Source organism: Hemitrygon akajei, chromosome 11, assembly GCF_048418815.1.
Source record: "Hemitrygon akajei chromosome 11, sHemAka1.3, whole genome shotgun sequence".
Lineage (NCBI taxonomy): Eukaryota > Metazoa > Chordata > Chondrichthyes > Myliobatiformes > Dasyatidae > Hemitrygon > Hemitrygon akajei.
In genome coordinates, this window is record NC_133134.1 from 24,291,393 (window position 1) to 24,311,011 (window position 19,619).

The following is a 19,619-nucleotide window of genomic DNA, read 5'->3' on the forward strand; positions in this document are numbered from 1 at the left end:
AACTATCTTTAGAAGAAAAGGAAGAAGCTATGAGTATCTTCCTTTACAGAAAATCAAAATCTTTATTGGTTTGATATTTTCATCTATCTTTTTTAATTAGGTGAAATAGGATGTTCAAGAGGAGACATTTTATTTACTTTAGGTTTAATTCTACTTTGACAATACAAAATATTCATATTCTACAGTTCGTACTTCTATTTTTCAGTGAACAATTGAACATAAATTCTAATAATTCTTCAGTTAGAAGTGCAGTCTTCCATTGCAATTAATAGAAATAAAAATCAAACAGGCTCAAAGTTTACCCAAGTAATGGAAGGGAAAATTACACATAAAATAAATTGGAGGAACTCAGCAGGGCAAGCAGCAATTAGGAAACATCGACTGTTCTTTTCCTAGATGCTGCCTGGCCTGCTGAATCCTTTCAGCATTGTGTGTGTGTTGCTCAGATTTCCAACATCTGCAGATTTTCTCTTGTTTGCGAAGGGAAAATTATCCCATTTCAAAGTATATCGTAATTCTTGTCATTGAGCTTCTCAATGAGAAGATTAAAACAGATCAAATATGAATAAATTTTTCTGCACCTTATTTGAAAATGATGCAATGGAAACATTTAGTGCAGTCAAAAATACTATCAAACGTGTCTGAATGTGATTTTATTAATTTAATTCATGTTTCATTATTTCAGACAGGGAGAAAATTTGAAGCAGAGCAGACATATAAATATGCATCAAAGGTTAGTTTCCTCATCAATCTTGTTTTGATTTACCCATTCAATACCAATTGTTCTAAAAGTTCTATTACATAATAATAGAGGATTGTGCTAAGAAGGTTGTGTGGTGAGTTGAGGTGGAAAGCTGTTTGACAGGTGCAGAGGGATATCCAAAAATATTGAGACTTTTGGGACAGAAATTAATGTTGCTTTCTGTGAAGACAATTATTGTGGTAATCAATGTGTGGAACTACAGGAAGTATGCAAGGTCTTAAGGGAATACTTTTATGTGTATATACTGTGGAGAAGGACATGGAAGTTACTGCGTTCAAAGGAGGTAACAATGAGTCCTGGGGAATGTCAGTGTAACAAAGGAGGAGATGTTGGAGCTCTTGACATGCCTTAAGTTGGATAAATGTCCTGGGTGTGACCAGGTATATCCCATAATGTTATAGAACATAGAATAGTACAGCACAGTACAGGCCCTTCAGCCCACAATATTGTGCCGACACTTAAACCCTGCCTCCCATATAACCTCCCCACCTTAAATTACTCCATATACCTGTCTAGTAGTCTCTTAAATTTCACTAGTGTATCTGCTTCCATCACTGACTCAGGCAGTGCATTCCACACACCAACCACTCTGAGTAAAAAAATCCTTCCTCTAATATCCCCCTTGAACTTCCCACCCCTTACCTTAAAGCCATGTCCTCTTGTATTGAGTAGTGGTGCCCTGGGGAAGAGGCGCTGGCTGTCCACTCTATCTATTCCTCTTAATATCTTGTATACCTCTATCATGTCTCCTCTCCTCCTCCTTCTCTCCAAAGAGTAAAGCTCCCTTAATCTCTGATCATAATGCATACTCTCTAAACCAGGCAGCATCCTGGTAAATCTCCTCTGTATCCTTTCCAATGCTTCTACATCCTTCCTATAGTGAGGCAACCAGAACTGGATACAGTACTCCAAGTGTGGCCTAACCAGAGTTTTATAGAGCTGCATCATTACCCCGCGACTCTTAAACTCTATCCCTCGACTTATGAAAGCTAACACCCCATAAGCTTTCTTAACTACCCTATCTACCTGTGAGGCAACTTTCAGGGATCTGTGGACATGTACCCCCAGATCCCTCTGCTCCTCCACGCTACCCAGTTTCCAGCCATTTACTTTGTACTCTGCCTTGGAGTTTGTCTTTCCAAAGTGTACCACCTCGCACTTCTCTGGGTTGAACTCCATCTGCCACTTCTCAGCTCACTTCTGCATCCTATCAATGTCTCTCTGCAATCTTTGACAATCCTCTACACTATCCACAGCTCCACCAACCTTTGTGTCCTCTGCAAACTTGCCAACCCACCCTTCTACCCTCATGTCCAGGTTGATAATAAAAATCATGAAAAGTAGAGGTCCCAGAACCAACCCTTGTGGGACACCACTAGACACAACCCTCCAATCCGAATGTATTCCCTCCACCACGACCCTCTGCTTTCTGCAGGCAAACCAGTTCTGAATCCACTGCCTCTCCTTTGTCCACATTGCTTGTTACTTCCTCGAAGAACTCTAACAGAGTTCTCAAGCAAGATTTCCCTTTACATAAACTATGCTGACTTTGACTCATTTTATCATTAGTCTCCAAGTACACCAACATCCCATCCAACACTTTTCCAACCACTGAGGTTAGGCTAACTGGCCTTTAATTTCCTTTCTTTTTCTTTCTTCCCTTCTTAAAGAGTTGAGAGACATTTGCAATTTTCCAGTCCTCTAAGACCATGCCAGAATCAAGAGATTCTTGAAAGATCATGACCAATGTTTCCATTATCTCTTCAGTGACCTCTCTCAGGACTCTGGGGTGTAGTCCATCTGGTCCAGGTGACTTAGCCACCTTGAGACCTTTGAGCTTGCTTAGCACTTTTTCCTTTGTAATAGTAATAACACTCACTCCTGCTCCCTGACACTCACGAACCTCTAGCACAATGCTAGTGTCTTCCACAGTGAACACTGATGCAAAGAACCCATTAAGTTCATCTGCCATTTCTTTATTGCCCATCACTACCCACCCCCCCAGCATCATTTTCCAGTGGTCCACTATCAACTCTCACCTTCCTTTTACTCTTTATATAACTGAAAAAACTTTTAGTATCCTGCCATTTGAGAACTTCTTCTGTGAGACATAACTATACTGTGCCTTGTGAACTATTCCCAGAAACTTCAACCACCTCTGTTCTCTCATCATCCCCGCCAGTATCCTCCTCCAATCCACCTGAGCAAGCTCCTCTCTCATGCCTCTGTAATTCCCTTTATTCCATTGCAATACTGATTCATGTGACTTACGCTTTTCCCTCTCAGACTGCAGTATGAATTCAATCATATTATGATCACTGTCTCTTAAGGGTTCCTTTACATTAAGCTCTCTAATAAAAACTGGGTTATTAAATAAAAACCAATCTAAGATAGCCTTTCCCTGAGTGGGCTCAAGCACAAGCTACTCTAGAAAGCCATCCCATAGGCATTCAACAAATTTTATCTCCTGCGATCCAACACCAACCTGATTTTCCCAATCCCCTTGCATACTGAAGTCTCCCATTACTATTGGAACATTACCCTATATATGCCGTTTCCAGCTCCCTTTCCAATCTCAACCCTGCCTCTTGGCTACTATTTGGAGGTCTATATATTTGATTCCCATAATGTTTTTTTTACCCTTGCAGTTCCTTAACTCCACCCACAAAGACTCAACACTCTCTGACCCTATTTTACCTCTTTCTAAAGATGTAATTCCATCTCTTAACAATTGAGCTACACCACTACCTATGCCTTTCTGCCTGTCCTTTCGATACAAAGTATATCCTTTGATGTTAAGCTCCCAATGATGGCCGCCTTTTAACCACAATTCAGTGCTGCCCACAGCGTCATATCAACCAATCTCTAATTGTGCCATGAGTTTGTCCACCTTATTCCGAATGCCACACACATTTAAGTACAGCGCCTTCTGTCCTGCATTCTTTGCCCTTATGAATTTTGCCTCTGTGGTACAATTTACGGTAACTCTTTGCTCTCTCTGCATTTGTATCCCATCATTGGCTTGTCCTTCCTTACATTAATATTACACTGATCATCTACTTGTAAGCCTGCTGGCTCATCCTCAGCTTTATCATACTGGTTCCCACCCCCTACTATATTCGTTTAAACCACTTGGATGAGAAAGTAAGTGGCAAAAGACACCAAAATTGGTGATTAAGTGAACAGTGAAGAAGATTAGCTGAGGTTTCAACAGCATTTAGAATAACAAGGGAATGATAGAAGAAAATAATTTTGGACAAGCAGAAAGTGATGCATTTTGGGAAGTCGTTGTATAGTTCTGGTTGCCAAAATACAGGCAAGTTGTGATGAAACTAGAAAGATTGCCAAAAAGATTGGCAAGGGTGTTACCTGGATTGGAGGGTTTTGAGTTATAAGGAGAGATGGAATGGGCCGAGTCTGTTTTCCCTTGAACAAAGGAGGCTAAGAACTGACATGATTTTCTGAGGTAGGGGATGTCTCAAACTAGAGGTTAAAGGATTAAAGTGAGGAGGATTAAAAGGGATATGAGGAGTAAGTTTTCACATAAAGAGCAGTTGGTTTCTGGAATGAATTGCCACAGGAAGTGATGGAACCAGGTAGAGCATCTGGACAGGTAATTGAATAAGGAAAGGATGAACCGATATGGAATTAATGTAGGCAAGTGGGATTAGTTTAGACAGCTTGATGGTCAGCATAGACATAGTAGGCTGAAGGGACTGTTTCTATGCTGTACATTTTAGTTTTCAGTCAGTGTCATCATATCTTGGAATATCATATTTCTGAAGAGTTTGGAAAAAGTGCAACTTTGTGAAAGATTTTGCTTGAAGATTAAATCATGATAATGCTATGGTAGACTCTCATTTTGACTTTTGTTTGAAACTGATATCTGTCTTTGGGCTTGTATATTCTGTGTTTTTGCCCTTTCCTTCTCAGTTTTTGTTTGGTGTGGGAGGAGGGGGTGGGGGGGGGGGGTCAATGTTCTTGTTGCGCATTTGTTAGTTTTTTTGTGTGGGAGAGGGGGGTTTGGGTGTTGATGTCCTTATTGCATTTTTGTGCAGGGAGGGGCATTTGGGATCATAGAAACATAGAAAAACTACAGCACAGTCCAGGCCTTTCGGCCCACAATGCTGTGCCGAACAGCATTATGTTATGTTAGAAATTACCCGGGGTTACTCATAGCCCTCTATTTTTCTAAGCTTCATGTACCTATCCAAGAGTCTCTTAAAAGACCCTATCGTATCCGCCTCCACCACCGTTGCCGGCAGCCCATTCCATGCACTCACTGCTCCCTGCTTAAAATAATTACCCCTGACATCTCCTCTGTACTTACTTCCAAGCACTGTGTCCTCTCATGCTAGCCATTTCAGCCTGGGAAAAATCCTCTGACTATCCACAGGATCAATGCCTCTCATCATCTTATACACCTCTATCAGGTCACCTCTTATCCTCCAGGGAGAAAAGGCCAAGTTCACTCAACCTATTCTCATAAGGCATGCCTCCCAAACCAGGCAACATCTTTATTAATCTCCTCTGCAACATTTCTACAGTTTCCACATACTTCCTATAGTGAGGCGACCAGAACTGAGCACAGTACTCCAAGTGCGGTCCGACCAGGATCTGATATAGCTGTAACATTATCTCTCAGCTCTTAAACTCAATCCCACGGTTGATGAAGGCCAATACACTGTATGCCTTCTTAACCACAGAGTCAACCTGCGCAGCTGCTTTGAGCGTCCTATGGAATCGGACCCCAAGATCCCTCTGATCCTCCACACTGCCAAGAGTCTTACCATTGATATACACTCAATATATTCCTCAATATACACATCACAAAGGATCTCACCTGGACTGTACATACTGACTGTGTGCTGAAAAACGCACAACAACGCCTCTTTCACCTCAGACAACTGAAAAAGCTTGATATGAGTCCCCAAATCCTCACGACTTTCTACATGGACACCATCGAGAACATCCTGACTGGCTGTGTCACCACTTAGTATGGAACTGTACTTCCCTCAGTTGCAGGGTATTGCAGAGAGTGATGCGGCCAGCACATTGGATGGGAACTTTTTGCTATTCAGGACATCTAAAGTAGCAGGTGCGTGAAAAGGGCTCGGAGGATCGTCAGGGACTCTAGCCACCCCAACACAAGCTGTTTTAGCTGCTTCCATCTGGCAAATGGTATTGCAGCATGAAGGTCAGGACCAACAGACTCTGGGACAGCTTCTTCCACCAGGCCATCAGATGTATCAATATACATTGATCTGATTGCATATCTGACTATACATTGATCTGATTATGTTTCTGACTGTACATACATGTATACAAAACAATTTTAGAACATAGAACTTTTTAGAAATCTACAGCACATTACAAGCCCTTCAGCCCACAATGTTGTGCCGACCATGTAGCCTATTCTAGAATTTTGTATACAATTTTCATGTTTGGGCAATATCCTCCCACATTTCCCTTCTTTATTACTTATACATAGCGTATGCCTTCTTAACCGCAGAGTCAACCTGCGCAGCAGCTTTGAGTGTCCTATGAACTCGAACCCCAAGATCCCTCTGATCCTCCACACTGCCAAGTGTCTTACCATTAACACTATATTCTGCCATCATATTTGACCTACCAAATGAACCACCTCGCACTTATCTGGGTTGAACTCCATCTGCCACTTCTCAGCCCAGTTTTGCATCCTATCGACGTCCCGCTGTAACCTCTGACAGCTCTCCATACTGTCCATAACACCCCCAATCTTTGTGTCATCAGCAAATTTACTAACCCATTCCTCCAGTTCCTCATCCAGGTCATTTATAAAAATCACGAAGAGAAGGGGTCCCAGAACAAATCCCTGAAGCACACCACTGGTCTCCGACCTCCATGCAGAATATGACCCATCTACAACCACTCTTTGCCTTTTGTGGGCAAGCCATTTCTGGATCCACAAAACAAGGTCCCCTTGGATCCCATGCCTCCTTACTTTCTGAATAAGTCTTGCATGGGGTACCTTATCAAATGCCTTGCTAAAGTCCATATACACTACATCTACTGCTCTACCTTCATCAACGTGTTTAGTCACATCCTCAAGAAGTTCAATCAGGCTTGTAAAGCATGACCTGCCTTTGACAAAGCCTTGCTGACTATTCCTGATCATATTATGCCTCTCCAAATGTTCATAAATCCTGCCTCTCAGGATCTTTTCCATCAACTTACCAACCACTGAAGTAAGACTCTCTGGTCTATAATTTCCTGGGCTATCGCTACTCCCTTTCTTGAATAAGGAAACAATGTCTGCAACTGTCCAGTTCTCCGGAACCTCCCCCCTCCCCATTGATGATGCAAAGATCACTGCCAGAGGCTTAGCAATCTCCTCCCTCACCTCCCAGAGTAGCCTGGGGTACATCTCGTCCAGTCCCGGAGACTTATCCAATTTGATGCTTTCCAAAACCTCCAGCACATCCTCCTTCTTAATGTCTATATCCTCAAGTTTTTCAAACTGCTGTAAATCATCCCTACAATTGCAAAGATCCTTTTCTGTAGTGAATACTGAAGCAAAATATTCATTCAGTACCTCAACAATCTCCTTTAGTTCCATACACACTTTTCCACTGTCACACTTGATTGGTCCTATTCTCTAGAGTCTTATCCTCTTGCTCTTCACATACTTGTAGAATGCCTTGGGGCTTTCCTTAATCCTGTTCACCAAGGCCTTCTCATGGCCCCTTCTGGCTCTCCTAATTGCATTCTTTAGCTCCTTCCTGCTTGCCTTGTAATCTTCTAGATCTCTATCATCACCTAGTTTTTTGACTAGATTTTCAACAGCCATTGTACACCACGGTTCCTATACCCTACCAGCCTTTCCCAGTCTCATTGGAATGTACCTATGCAGAACTCCATGCAAATATCCCCTAACCATTTGCCACATTTCTGCTGTACATTTCCCTGAGAATATGTTCCCAACTTATGCTTTCAAGTTCCTGCCTGATAGCTTCATATTTCCACTAACTCCAATTAAACGCTTTCCTAACTTGTCTGTTCCTATCCTTCTTCAGTGCTGTGGTAAAGGAGATAGAATTGTGATCACTACAGGTTTCCCCTACGATCCGAAGGTAGAGCGTTCGTATGAAACCGTTTGTAAGCCGAAATGTCGTAAATCTAAGAAGCAATTACCATTAACTTATATGGGAAAAAATTTTGAGCATTACCAAATCAAACCAAATAACACACAAAACCTAAAATAACACTAACATATAGTAAAAGCAGGAACAATATGATAAATATACACCCTATATAAAGTAGAAATATTGTATGTACGGTGTAGTGTCACTTATCAAACTCGGGAAAACAGTGAGCAAAAATCGATTTGGAGAAAAAAAACAGCACGTACACACCTACGCATGTACATGCATGTGCAAACAACTGCCCGCACAAGGCTTCACAGTCATTGTAGTCTTTCTCAGGGTAAACATGTATAAAGCGGGCGTCTTTTTGTCGTAAAAATGAAAATCCTCTTTGGTTAGTGAAAACAGGTACTAACATAGGTCTTTTGTAACAGCGAGCTGTCGTAAAGCGAACGTTCGAAAAACGAGGGCCACCTGTATCTCCAAAATGCTCTCCCATTGAGAGACCTGACACATGACCAGGTTCATTTCCCAATACCCGATCAAGTACAACCTCTCCTCTTGTAGGCTTACCTACATATTGTGTCAGGAAACCTTCCCGAACACATCTAACAAACTCCACCCCATCTAAACCCCTTACTCTAGGGAGATGCCAATAAATATTTGGGAAATTAAAATCTCCCACCACAACAGCCCTGATATTATTATATCTTTCCAGAATCTGTCTCCCTATCTGCTCCTCGTTGTCCCTGCCACTGTTGGGTAGTCTATAAAAAACACCCAGTAGAGTTATTGACTCCTTCCTGTTTCTAACTTCCACCCACAGAGACTCAGTAGACAATCCCTCCATGATTTCCTCTTTTTCTGCACACGTGACACTTTTTCTGATCAGCAGTGCCACACCCCCTCCCTGTCCTTTCTGAAACATCTAAAGCCTGGCACTCTAAGTAACCGTTCCTGCCCCTGAGTCTCTGTAATGGCCACAACATCATAACTTCATGTACTAATCTAAGCTCATCCGCTTTGTCATGATGCTTCTTGCGTTAAAATAGACACATCGTAAACCATCGGTCTTAGCATATCCCTTCTTTATCACCTGCCTATCCTCCCTCTCACACTGTCTCCAAGCTTTCTCTATATGTGAGCCAACCACCCCTTCCTCTGTCTCTTCAGTTCGGTTTCCACCCCCCAGTGATTCTAATTTAAACTCTCCCCAATAACCTTAACAAACCTCCCCACCAGGATATTGGTCCCCCTCAGATTGAAGTGCAACCTGTCCTTTTTGTACAGGTCACACCTGCCCCAAAAGAGGTCCCAATGATTCGGAAATCTGAATACCTGCCCCCTGCTCCAATCCCTCAGCCACGCATTTATCCTCCACCTCACTCTATTCCTATACTCACTGCCGCTTGCCACAGACAGCAATCCCAAGATTAGTACTTTTAAGGTTCTGCTTCTCAACTTCCTTCCTAACTCCCTGTAGTCTGTTTTCAGGACCTCCTCCTTTTTCCTACCAATGTCGTTGGTACCAATATGTACCACAGCCTCTAGCTGTTCACCTTCCCACTTCAGGATATTGTGGACACGATCAGAAGCATCCCAGACCCTGGCTCCTGGGAGGCAAACTACCATCCATGTTTCTTTCCTGCTTCCACAGAATCGCCTGTCTGACCCCCTAACTATAGAGTCCCCTATTATTGCTGTGTTCTTCCTTTCCCTACTCTTCTGAGCCACAGGGTCAGACTCTGTGGCAGAGGCACGGCCACTGTTGCTTCCCTCAGGTAGGCCATCCCACCCCAACAGTACTCAAACAGGAGTACTTATTGCTATGGGGGACAGCCACAGGGGTACTCTCTAGTATCTGACTCCTGCCCTTCCCTCTGCTGACTGTTACCCACTTATCTGTCTCCCGAGGCTCTGGTGTGACCACTTGCCTATGGCTCCTCTCTATCACTTCCTCACTTTCCCTGACCAGACAAAGGTCATTGAGCTGCATCTCCAGTTCCCTAACCCGGTCCCTGAGGAGCTGCAGCTCGATGCAGCTGGTGTGGATGTGGCCAAAGTGGAGGCTAGGAGTTCTTGTCCCTTTCTTGTACGGGGATGTTTTAGGTGCTGATGTTCTTGTGGCATTTTTGTGCAGGGAGTGGGGCTTAGAGAGGGTTGAAGATTGTGTTGCTGTTTTTCTATGTCCGGGCAGGGGTGGGTTTGCTGTTTCTCTTTGAATTGACTTCCATGATTTTTCTTTGTTTCATGGCTATCTGGAGAAGAAAAATCTCAGAGTTGTAAAATGCATACTTACATACATTAATAATAAATGAACCTTTCCAAATATTACAATTGAAAACAGTAATTCTAACTCCAAGATAGTTGGCATGGACTCTGTTTATTTTTGTTTATTTATTAAGATACAGCATGGAGTAGGCCTTTCTGGCCCTTCGAGCTGTCCCGCCCAGCAACCCTCAAATTAACCCTAACCTAATCACGGGACACTTTACAATGACAAATTAACCTACCCTCTGGTACATCTTTGGATTGTGGGATGAAATCGGAGAACCAGGAGTAAATCCATGTTGTCATGTGGAGAATGTACTAACTCCTTCCAGCCAGCAGTGGGAATTGAACACTGGTCACTGGTACTGTAAAGCATTGTGATGCTACTGTGCCGGACTGGAGTAGCATTGCAATCTCTTTGTCTTGAGCATTGATAATAAAGTTCTATTCTTTTCTTCTATTCTGTTAGAGGAATTAAAGGTTGATTTGATTGACATAGCAATTAGGCCGCGCCTTTAATGAAACATGTATATTTAGGATTATTACACATTAGACTGAGGAAATCCTTGAATATGTTCAAAAGGTTTCGGCAGAAAATGAACTTCCAACTGGAGAAAAATACTAATGTAAGCTAATTTGTAATATATTTTGTTTCATATAGTTAAATCTTGAAGATAAACGGCTTCTTGATGAGATTCATCAACTACAGCAAACAGTTGGCTTTGGAAACCCTTCACTTTGAATCCATGGAATCTTCAGACCTGCATTAACCCAGCACTATTTGATAGTCAATTATTTTTCTTGTACCAATTACCTTTATAACAAATTAAAGTTATGATTTTAGTTAATACATAGCCTGTCTTGCATAAGTATATATGTACTTTAGTGTATTCTCAAAAATGTATGAACATGTGAAGGTATAAACACTGAATAAAGCAGATTTTGAAAATTTTATGTGTCTTCTGCTACTTATGATGGTCTTGTTAAATCTCATTGTCTTTAATTTTTTTCTGTCATTCCGTATGCATTTTGTAGATTGGTATGTAAATGTTGTTATATGAATTTCATTGCACTTCTTAGTCAATATTCCAGAGTTGGACTGCTAGATTGTAATAACCATAACACTGTAATAAATTTCACCATCAACAAAATTATTTTTCTTCCTTACAACATTTATTTATATATATTTTGAAGATGATGACTCAATGTGTAATGCAATGCACTTGGAGCATCAATCACTGAGTATGGGAGATGGATTCTTGCTTTTCCGCTAAAATCACAGACTTACTAATCTTAGCTACTTGGGGCAAAAGGCCTAATATCTCTTTGAGATTAAGGTATATCAGATAATAATAATATATCTATAAGCTTTTTCTCAGTAAATCTTTAATGTTGGTTTCATGAATATTAGTGGAAGTAAGATGTACCCATTGGATACATCAAACAGAAAAAGCATCTTAAATGAAAAAAAGTTTGGAATCCTATTGCCATAATGCTATAACATGGTGAATTCATAGGTGCTATTGGTGTGTCTGCTCCATATTAATTTTGATGTTAAATAATATTTACCCACTATTTTACCTCCACGTCGTTGCATTTTCCTGAAGGATCTCAGCTCGAAACATTGACTGTCCATTCACTTCCATAGAAGTTCCTGACCTGCTGAGATCCTCCAGCATCTTGTGTGTGTTGCTTTGAATTTCCAGCATCTGCAGAATTTCTCATGTTTATAATTTGTTCCTGCCTTGGTAATTTTCTACTGTAACCCTCATTCTTGCCTTGTTAACACTTGATCGCTTGTTCAATAAACCAATAAACTCTTGACTAGTTTTCTTCACTCTCCTACTGTCCACCTCCCTCAGATGCTCACACTCACATTACCCCCAGCTAAACCATGCTTCAACTTTAAAATTCTAATCTATGTATGTAAAACCTCAGTAATCTCACCCAATCCTGGTTTTTACAATCTTCATTTGTACACCTTATTATATACTTGACTTCGTCCAATTCTGATCATAATTTTAATTGTCTACTATTTGTACGTTCAACTGACAAGGTATTAAATGTGGAATTCCATTCTTTTTTTTCTCTGCCTTGCTTTTTTTTTAAGCACTTCAGTCTATCCTTTTTGCTTTCTTTGACTTTGGACTAGATTTTGCCATATTATGTTTCAGTGCAATACCTTTAAACCTTTCACAATATTAAAGGCTATTTGTGGAATGAATTTTTAACTTTTGATTTGATGTTTGGACTTTTTGTCATAGCAGCTGAAATCCTACCATGTATACACCAGGAGTTAATATCCAAACTCTTCTATGATAAGCACTGAAGTAGAGAAATTATGTACCTAGAAAATTAATAATAGTGCTGGAGCTATGCAAAACTAATACTTTTGGTTTAAATAAACTTTTTTTTTACCGTGCTTCAAATCATTGTTTCTTCGCTGTGTAACAGATTTTGTTGCTTTGAATAGAAAAAAAATTGCAGGTGAGCTCTAAATGGTCAGAAACAGGTAACAAAAATACATTAAACGTAAAAGTGGAATGGTGCCGTATGCACTTTAGTGTTGAAACTCGTTCAATTCTTTATTATTTGTCACATTAATTTCATTTTCATTGTTTCATACACGTGACTGAAAATTTTAAAAAAACAAGCTATGTTCAAAATTCCCGTCGAGTCAGGCGCATACCAGGTGAAAGCAAATCAATATTGTAGGTCTCGGATATAAAACGTTGACTCTATTTCTCTCTCCCTGTAGAGTTCTGCCTGAGTTTTTCAGCACTTTTGTTTTCACTTCTATCAAGCAAGTCATTTGAAGCGATTAAACACGCGCGGAATATTTCGAACCAACGTCTGGGCACGGCGGGAATTTCTCCTCGGGAGAGATTGGGCGAAACTGGGACACGGCCACAACGCGATGACGCAAACGGCGTCACGTGGCGGGCGACGAATCCGTTGGTCGACGCTGCTGCGCGGCAGCAGAAGCGGGATTGGTTGGCGTTTCCGTAACCAGGGAAGTTGGTCAAGTTATGGACCGGTGTGTGGACAGGAGAGACCGGCACGGTAAGAGGGTTAGGTATAGGGAGGGACTGTAGTTACATCCTGAGGAGATTTTTATCGTCACTAAAGGGGGACAGGGGATTACGGTTGAACCGTTATGGGCCTTTTGAGAGGTAAACAGCTGAGGAAGGGGTGCGAGAGAAACAGGTGGATGGTTTGGCGTGATGGGAGCGGGGTTGGGGGAAAGGCCGATGAGGGAGGGTAAGGACCAGGAGGAGAGCAGGACGGCATTGTAAGGATTAACATGCACAAAACGCTGGAGGAACTCAGCGGTCCCAATCCAGATTGTTAGAGTGGCATCCCTGGTCAAAATTTCTGTTACTGTGAATAGCTAAGCGAGTAAAAGATGACCTGCTTTCCAAAAAGCATAAAGTTAAAGATTACACATTTCTTTAATATTTTAAGCAAGATTACTTTTTATTTACATCTTTTACAGTTTCAAAATAACAAAAAAGGAAATGGGCCCGAAGCAAAAGTTTGGGCAGCCTACATGGTCAATACTTAGTAACACCCCCTTTGGCAAGTATCACAACTTGTAAACGCTTTCTGTAGCCAGCTAAGAGTCTTTCAGTTCTTGTTTGGGGGATTTTCTCCCATTCTTCCTTGCAAAAGGCTTCTAGTTCTGTGAGATGCTTGGACTGTCTTGCATGCACTGCTCTTGAGGTCTATTCACAGATTTTCGATGATGTTTAGGTCAGGGTCTGTGAGGACCATGGAAAAACTTCCAGCTTGTGCCTCTTCAGGTAGTCCATTGTGGATTTTGAGGTGTGCTTAGGATCATTATCCTGTTGTAGAAGCCATCCTCTTTTCATCTTCAGCTTTTTGACAGACAGTCTGATGTTTGCTTCCAGAATTGCTGGTATTTAATTGAATTCATTCTTTCCTCTACCAGTGAAATGTTCCCCATGCCACTGGCTGCAACAGAAGCTCAAAGCATGATCGATCCACCTTTGTGCTTAACAGTTGGAGAGGTGTTCTTTTCATGAAATTCTGCACCTTTTTTTCTCAAAACATACCTTTGCTCATTGCGGCCAAAAAAGTTCTATTTTAACTTCATCAGTCCACAGGACTTGTTTCCAAAATGTATCAGGCTTGTTTAGATGTTCCTTTGCAAACTTCTGACGTTGAATTTTGTTGTGAGGACACAGGAAAGGTTTTCTTCTGATGACTCTTCCATGAAGGTTATATTTGTGCAGGTATTGCTGCACTGTAGAACAGTGCACCACCACTCTAAATCTAAGTCTGCTAAATCTTCCTGAAGGTCTTTTGTGGTCATACGGGGGTTTTGATTTGCCTTTTCTAGCAATTCTATGAGCAGTTATCTTGGAAAGTTTTCTTAATCTTCCAGACCTCAACTTGACCTCCACTGTTCCTGTTAACTGCCATTTCTTAATTACATTACGAACTGAGGAAACGGCTACCTGAAAACGCTTTGCTATCTTCTTATAGCCTTTTCCTGCTTTGTGGGTATCATTTATTTTAATTTTCAGAGTGCTAGGCAGCTGCTTAGAGGAGCCTATGGCTGCTGATTGTTGGGACAGGTTTGAGGAGTTAGAGTATTTTTAAAGCTTTGAAATTTCCATTACCTGGCCTTTTCTAACGATGACTGTGAACAAGTCATAGCCCTAACAAGCTAATTAAGGTCTGAGACCTTGGTAAAAGTTATCACCAAACTTTTGTATGGTGCTCCTTTCCTTTTTTCACTCTAAAATTGTACAAAACAAAAATAATACACTAATCTTGCTTAAAATGTTGAAAAGAATGTTTCATCTTGAACTGCTCTCCAAAAGTCATAAAGTTAATCTTCTACTCACTTAACTATTCACAGTAATAGAAATTTTGACTAGGGGTGCCTAAACTTTTGCATACCACTATATATGCTGATCCAGATTTCCAACATTTGCAATCTCTTGTGTCATAAGGGGCGCTTTAAGTCTAAGGAAAGTGATAACATTGTAGAATTTTATATCGTTCAAGCAACATTTTTACTATAGTGTCTCAACTTAATCTATTTATAGGGTGTGAGGAAAGTATTAGACAAAAATACAACTGAGGGAATTAAATATCAGTTCACTGGTTTTTAGGGGCAAAGATTTATTTTCATAATTCTCAATGTTTGCATATTCTACTATAAAATAAGACTAGTAATTGGTAAGGCAAATCCTGTAATTGAACTCAGACTGGGAACGCGGTTAGTAAAACATGACAGGAAATTATTAAAGTAATTTTAAATATTATTATAATAGATGATTTTAACTTTTCACATATTGACTGAGACTCCAATACTGTCAAAGGGCTGGATGGATAGAGTTTGTCAAATGCGTTCAGTAAAGTTTCCTTAATCAATACATAGAGGTCCCAACCAAAGAGAATGCAATACTAGATCTCCTTTTAGGGAATGATGCAAGGCTGGTGACAGAAATTTATGTAGGGGATCACTTTGCATCTTGTGATCATAATGCCATTAGTTTCAATATCAGTATGGAGAAGGATAGATCTGGTCCTCGAGTTGAGATTCTAAATTGTAGAAAGGCCAATTTTGATGGTGTCAGAAAGGATCTGGCAAGTGTGGATTAGGACAGGCTCTTTTCTGGCGAAGGTGTACTTAGTAAGTGGGAGGCCTTCAAAAGTCAAATTTTGAGAGCAAGATGTTGTCAACAACTTTTAGCAAGGCATTTGATGAAGTCCTGCATGGGTGGTTCAATTGCTTGGCATTCAAATTAAGGTAGCAAATTGGATTAGACATTAGCTTTCATGAGGGAAGCCAGAGAATGGGAGTAGATGATTGCTTCTCTGACTGGAGGCCCATGACTAGCCTCAGGTGCAAGGATCAGTGTTGTTTGTAATCTATTATCAACAATCTGGATGATGAGATTAATACCAAAAGAATTAAGAGGATGCTAACTTTCTTCAGATACATAAAGTGTAAAAGAGAGGTGAGAGTTGATATTGGACCGCTGTAAAATGATGCTGTAAAGGTAGTAATAGGGGAACAACAAAATAGTGGGCAAACTGAATAATATTTTGCATCAGTCTTCACTGTGGAAGACACTAGTGGTGTGGTGGAAGTTCAGGAGGCATGAAGTGTATGAAATTACCATTACTAGAGAGAAGGTTGTTGGGAAACTGAAGGGTCTGAAGGTAGATAAGTCATCTGGACCAACCTAGAGTCTTGAAAGAGTTGGCTGAAGAGATTGTGGAAACATTAGTAATGATCTCTAGATTCTGGAATGGTTCCGGAAGCCTGAGAAATTACAAATGTCACTCCACCTTTCAGGATGGGAAAGAAGCAGAACAAAGGAAACTATAGGCTTGTTGGTCTGACATCAGTGGATGGGAAGATGTTGGAGTCGATTATTAAGGATGAGCTCTCAGGGTTCTTGGAGGCACATGATAAAATAGGCCTATATCTTATGGTCTTGTGGTCTAATTGGATCAGCAAATTTGCGGATGACACCAAGATTGGGGGTGTAGGGGACAGCGAGAAAGACTAACAAAGCTTGCAGTGGGATCTGTGCTAGCTGGAAAAATAGGCTGAAAAATGGCAGGTGGAATTTAATGCAGACAAGTGTGAATTGTTGCAGTTTGCGAGGACTTTGCACAGTGAGCGGTAGAGCACTGAGGAGTGCGGTAGAACAGAGGGATCTGGGAATACAGATCAATAATTACTTGAAAGTGGCATCAGAGTAGAGAGGGTCATAAAGAAAGTTTTTGGCACATTGGCCTTCATGTGTCAAAATATTGAGTACAGGAGACGAGATGTTATGTTGAAGCTGTATAAGACATTGGTGAGGCGTAATTTGGTATGTTGTTTCCCTCTCTACCCCTCTCTGCTTTTTGCAGGGATCAATCCCTCCGTGACTGCCTGGTCCACACATCCTTCCCCACAGATCTCCCACCTGGTACTGATCCCTGCAAGCGTAAGTGCTACACCTGTCCCTACACCTCTCTTACCACCATTCAGGGCCCCAAACAGTCCTTCCAGGTGAGGCAACACTTCACTTGTGAGTCTGTTGGGGTAATCTATTGCATCCGGTGCGGCGGCCTCTACGTCGGCGAGACCCGACGCAGATTGGGGGACCACTTTGTCGCGCACCTCTGCTCCGTCTGCCACAACAGACAGGATCTCCCAGTTGCCACCCACTTCAACTCTCCTTCACATTCCCATTCGGATATGTCCATAAATGGACTCCTCTACTGCCATGATGAGGCAAAACTCAGGTTGGAGGAGCAACACCTCATATATCGTCTGGGTAGTCTCCAGCCCCTTGGTATGAACATCGAATTCTCCAACTTCCAGTAATTCCCTCCCTCTCCCTTCCCCTATCACACTTTCACTCTGCCTCCTCTTCTAGCTGCCTATCACCTCTCTCATGATTCTGCCTTCTACTATCCATAGTGCTTTTCCCTTACACTCCTTCTTCACCTCTCCTGCCTATCCCCTCCCTGCTTCCCCTCCCCTACCCGCTTCCCCTCCCCTACCCCTTGATCTTTCCTCTGATTAGTTTTTCACCTGCACCTTCCCCCTCCCCCCACCTTCTTTATAGGGCCCCTGCCCCCTCCTTCTTCAGTCCTGACGAAGGGTCTCAGCCCAAAACGTTGACTGCTCCTTTCAACGGATGCTGCCCGACCTGCTGAGTTCATCCAGCTTGTTTGTACCTGTTGGAATGTTGTGTACCGTTTTGGTCACCTACTGACAGGAAAAATGTCCATAATATTGAAAGAGTGCAGGGAAAATTTACAAAGATGTTGTCAGGACTTGAGGACCTGAGTTATAGGGAAAGGTTGAATAGATTAAGACTTTATTCCCCAGAGTGTTGAAGAATGAGGGGAGATTTGATAGAGGTATACAAAATTATGAGGGGTATAGATAGGGTAAATGCAAGCAGGCTTTTTCCACTGCATTTCGGTGAGAGAAGCACTAGAGGTCATGGGTTAAGAGTGAAAGGTGAAATGTTTTCAGGGAACATGGGGAATTTCTGCACTCAGAGGGTGGTGAGAGTGTGGAACGAGCTGCCAGCGGAAGTCAGGTGCATTTAATTTTCAACATTCAAGAGAAATTTGGATATATGGATGGGAGATGTATGCAGGGCTATGGTCTGGTGCAAATTGATGGGACTAGGCAGATTAATAGTCTGGCACGGACTATATGGGCTGTAGTGTTCAATGACTCTGAGTATGGAAGGAAGTTACTAAGAAATGTGGAGAAAAATTAGTGTTGTAAAGAAATAGAATTATTAATAGTGATATACATAGGAGGTCTGTAACAAAGTTGAAGAATTCCTCTTGCCAGAGGGCAGTGAATCTGTAGAATTCATTGCCACAAATTGCTGTGGAGGTTAAGCCATTGAGTACATTTAAAGTGGAGGTTGATAGGTTGTAGAATAGTAAGGGAGTCAAAGGTTATGAGAAGAAGGCGGGATAATGGGGTTGAGAGGAAAAATAAGTCAGCCATGATCAAATTGTGGAGCAGATTTGATGGGCTGAATGGCCTAATGCTGCTTCAGTGTCTAATGGTCTAAAAGTCTGAAGCAATTATAATAGTGTATTAAGTAATAGCAATACATGAGACCATATTCATCTTCACTGGGAGACCCAAAGAAAGTACCAGAAATAGTGCTGAGCCAAAAGCTTATGAGAGTGAAGAATTTAGAATAATCAGTATGAGTAACTACAGGGATTAAAAGTTGATAGAATCTCTCTATGAAGTGGCCTGTGATGTCTTGATGTAGCATAGGGATGTCATAAGCATTTCTGGGAATCTGCTTTGGGTTCCAGAACTGTTAATGGATTGAAGTTAACAAATGCTATCCAAGTGAGAGAAAATCGGGATCCACACTTAGCCTTGTATCAGATGTTGGGAAAATGCTGCATTCTGTGATTGAAGATCATGGTTACAGACCTTGAAAATCACTGATTAGGTAGAGTTCATAAAGTTTAAGCCAATGAAAGTTTTTCAGTCAGTTTGGATCTAACCCTTCAAACCCAATAGCAATAGAATTGAATTTCATTTAATTTTGTAGCTTAGTATATTCCTCAATAAAATAATGACATCTGAATGATCATGGAAAGTGTTTCCAAGCAACTTCAAGGTACCCAATATGTCATGTGGTGCTGATGCAATATAGGATTATACATGCTAAACTGGGGAATCAGCATGAGCAAATAAGTAAGCAATGAATCTGATTAAATCCCAATGTTGACCATTATGAGTTTTGGTGAATATTTCTGATTCTGAATAAATAAGTGACTCTTAAAAAGATGATCTATGAATCTCCCCATTCTCAATGAGCGGGAGTTTGTTTTGCTCCATAGTGAGACGTGGCTAGATAGAATGGACGTAGCAAAGGCTGAGGGCCCTTGTAAAACATCCATGGTGTTAATATTGCACTTAAGAACTA

At 41.3% G+C, this 19,619-nt stretch overlaps 2 protein-coding genes across 8 annotated transcripts in view; both read left to right on the forward strand.

Moving 5' to 3' along the window:
• Positions 1–11,110, forward strand: part of cfap70 (cilia and flagella associated protein 70) — an 84,103-nt gene extending 72,993 nt beyond the window's left edge. For all 5 annotated transcript variants that reach the window (XM_073060459.1, XM_073060454.1, XM_073060457.1 and 2 more), the window contains 2 exons: positions 686–733; positions 10,820–11,110. In XM_073060459.1, coding sequence (XP_072916560.1) covers positions 686–733; positions 10,820–10,900 — 129 coding nt within the window. In that variant the 3' untranslated portion in view covers positions 10,901–11,110. The remainder of the gene's footprint in view (positions 1–685; positions 734–10,819) is intronic.
• A 1,999-nt stretch (positions 11,111–13,109) lies between these two features.
• wdr90 (WD repeat domain 90) overlaps positions 13,110–19,619 on the forward strand; it is a 92,819-nt gene continuing 86,309 nt past the window's right edge. For all 3 annotated transcript variants that reach the window (XM_073060461.1, XM_073060462.1, XM_073060463.1), the window contains exon 1: positions 13,110–13,221. In XM_073060461.1, the coding sequence (XP_072916562.1) occupies positions 13,188–13,221 (34 nt within the window). In that variant the 5' untranslated portion in view covers positions 13,110–13,187. The remainder of the gene's footprint in view (positions 13,222–19,619) is intronic.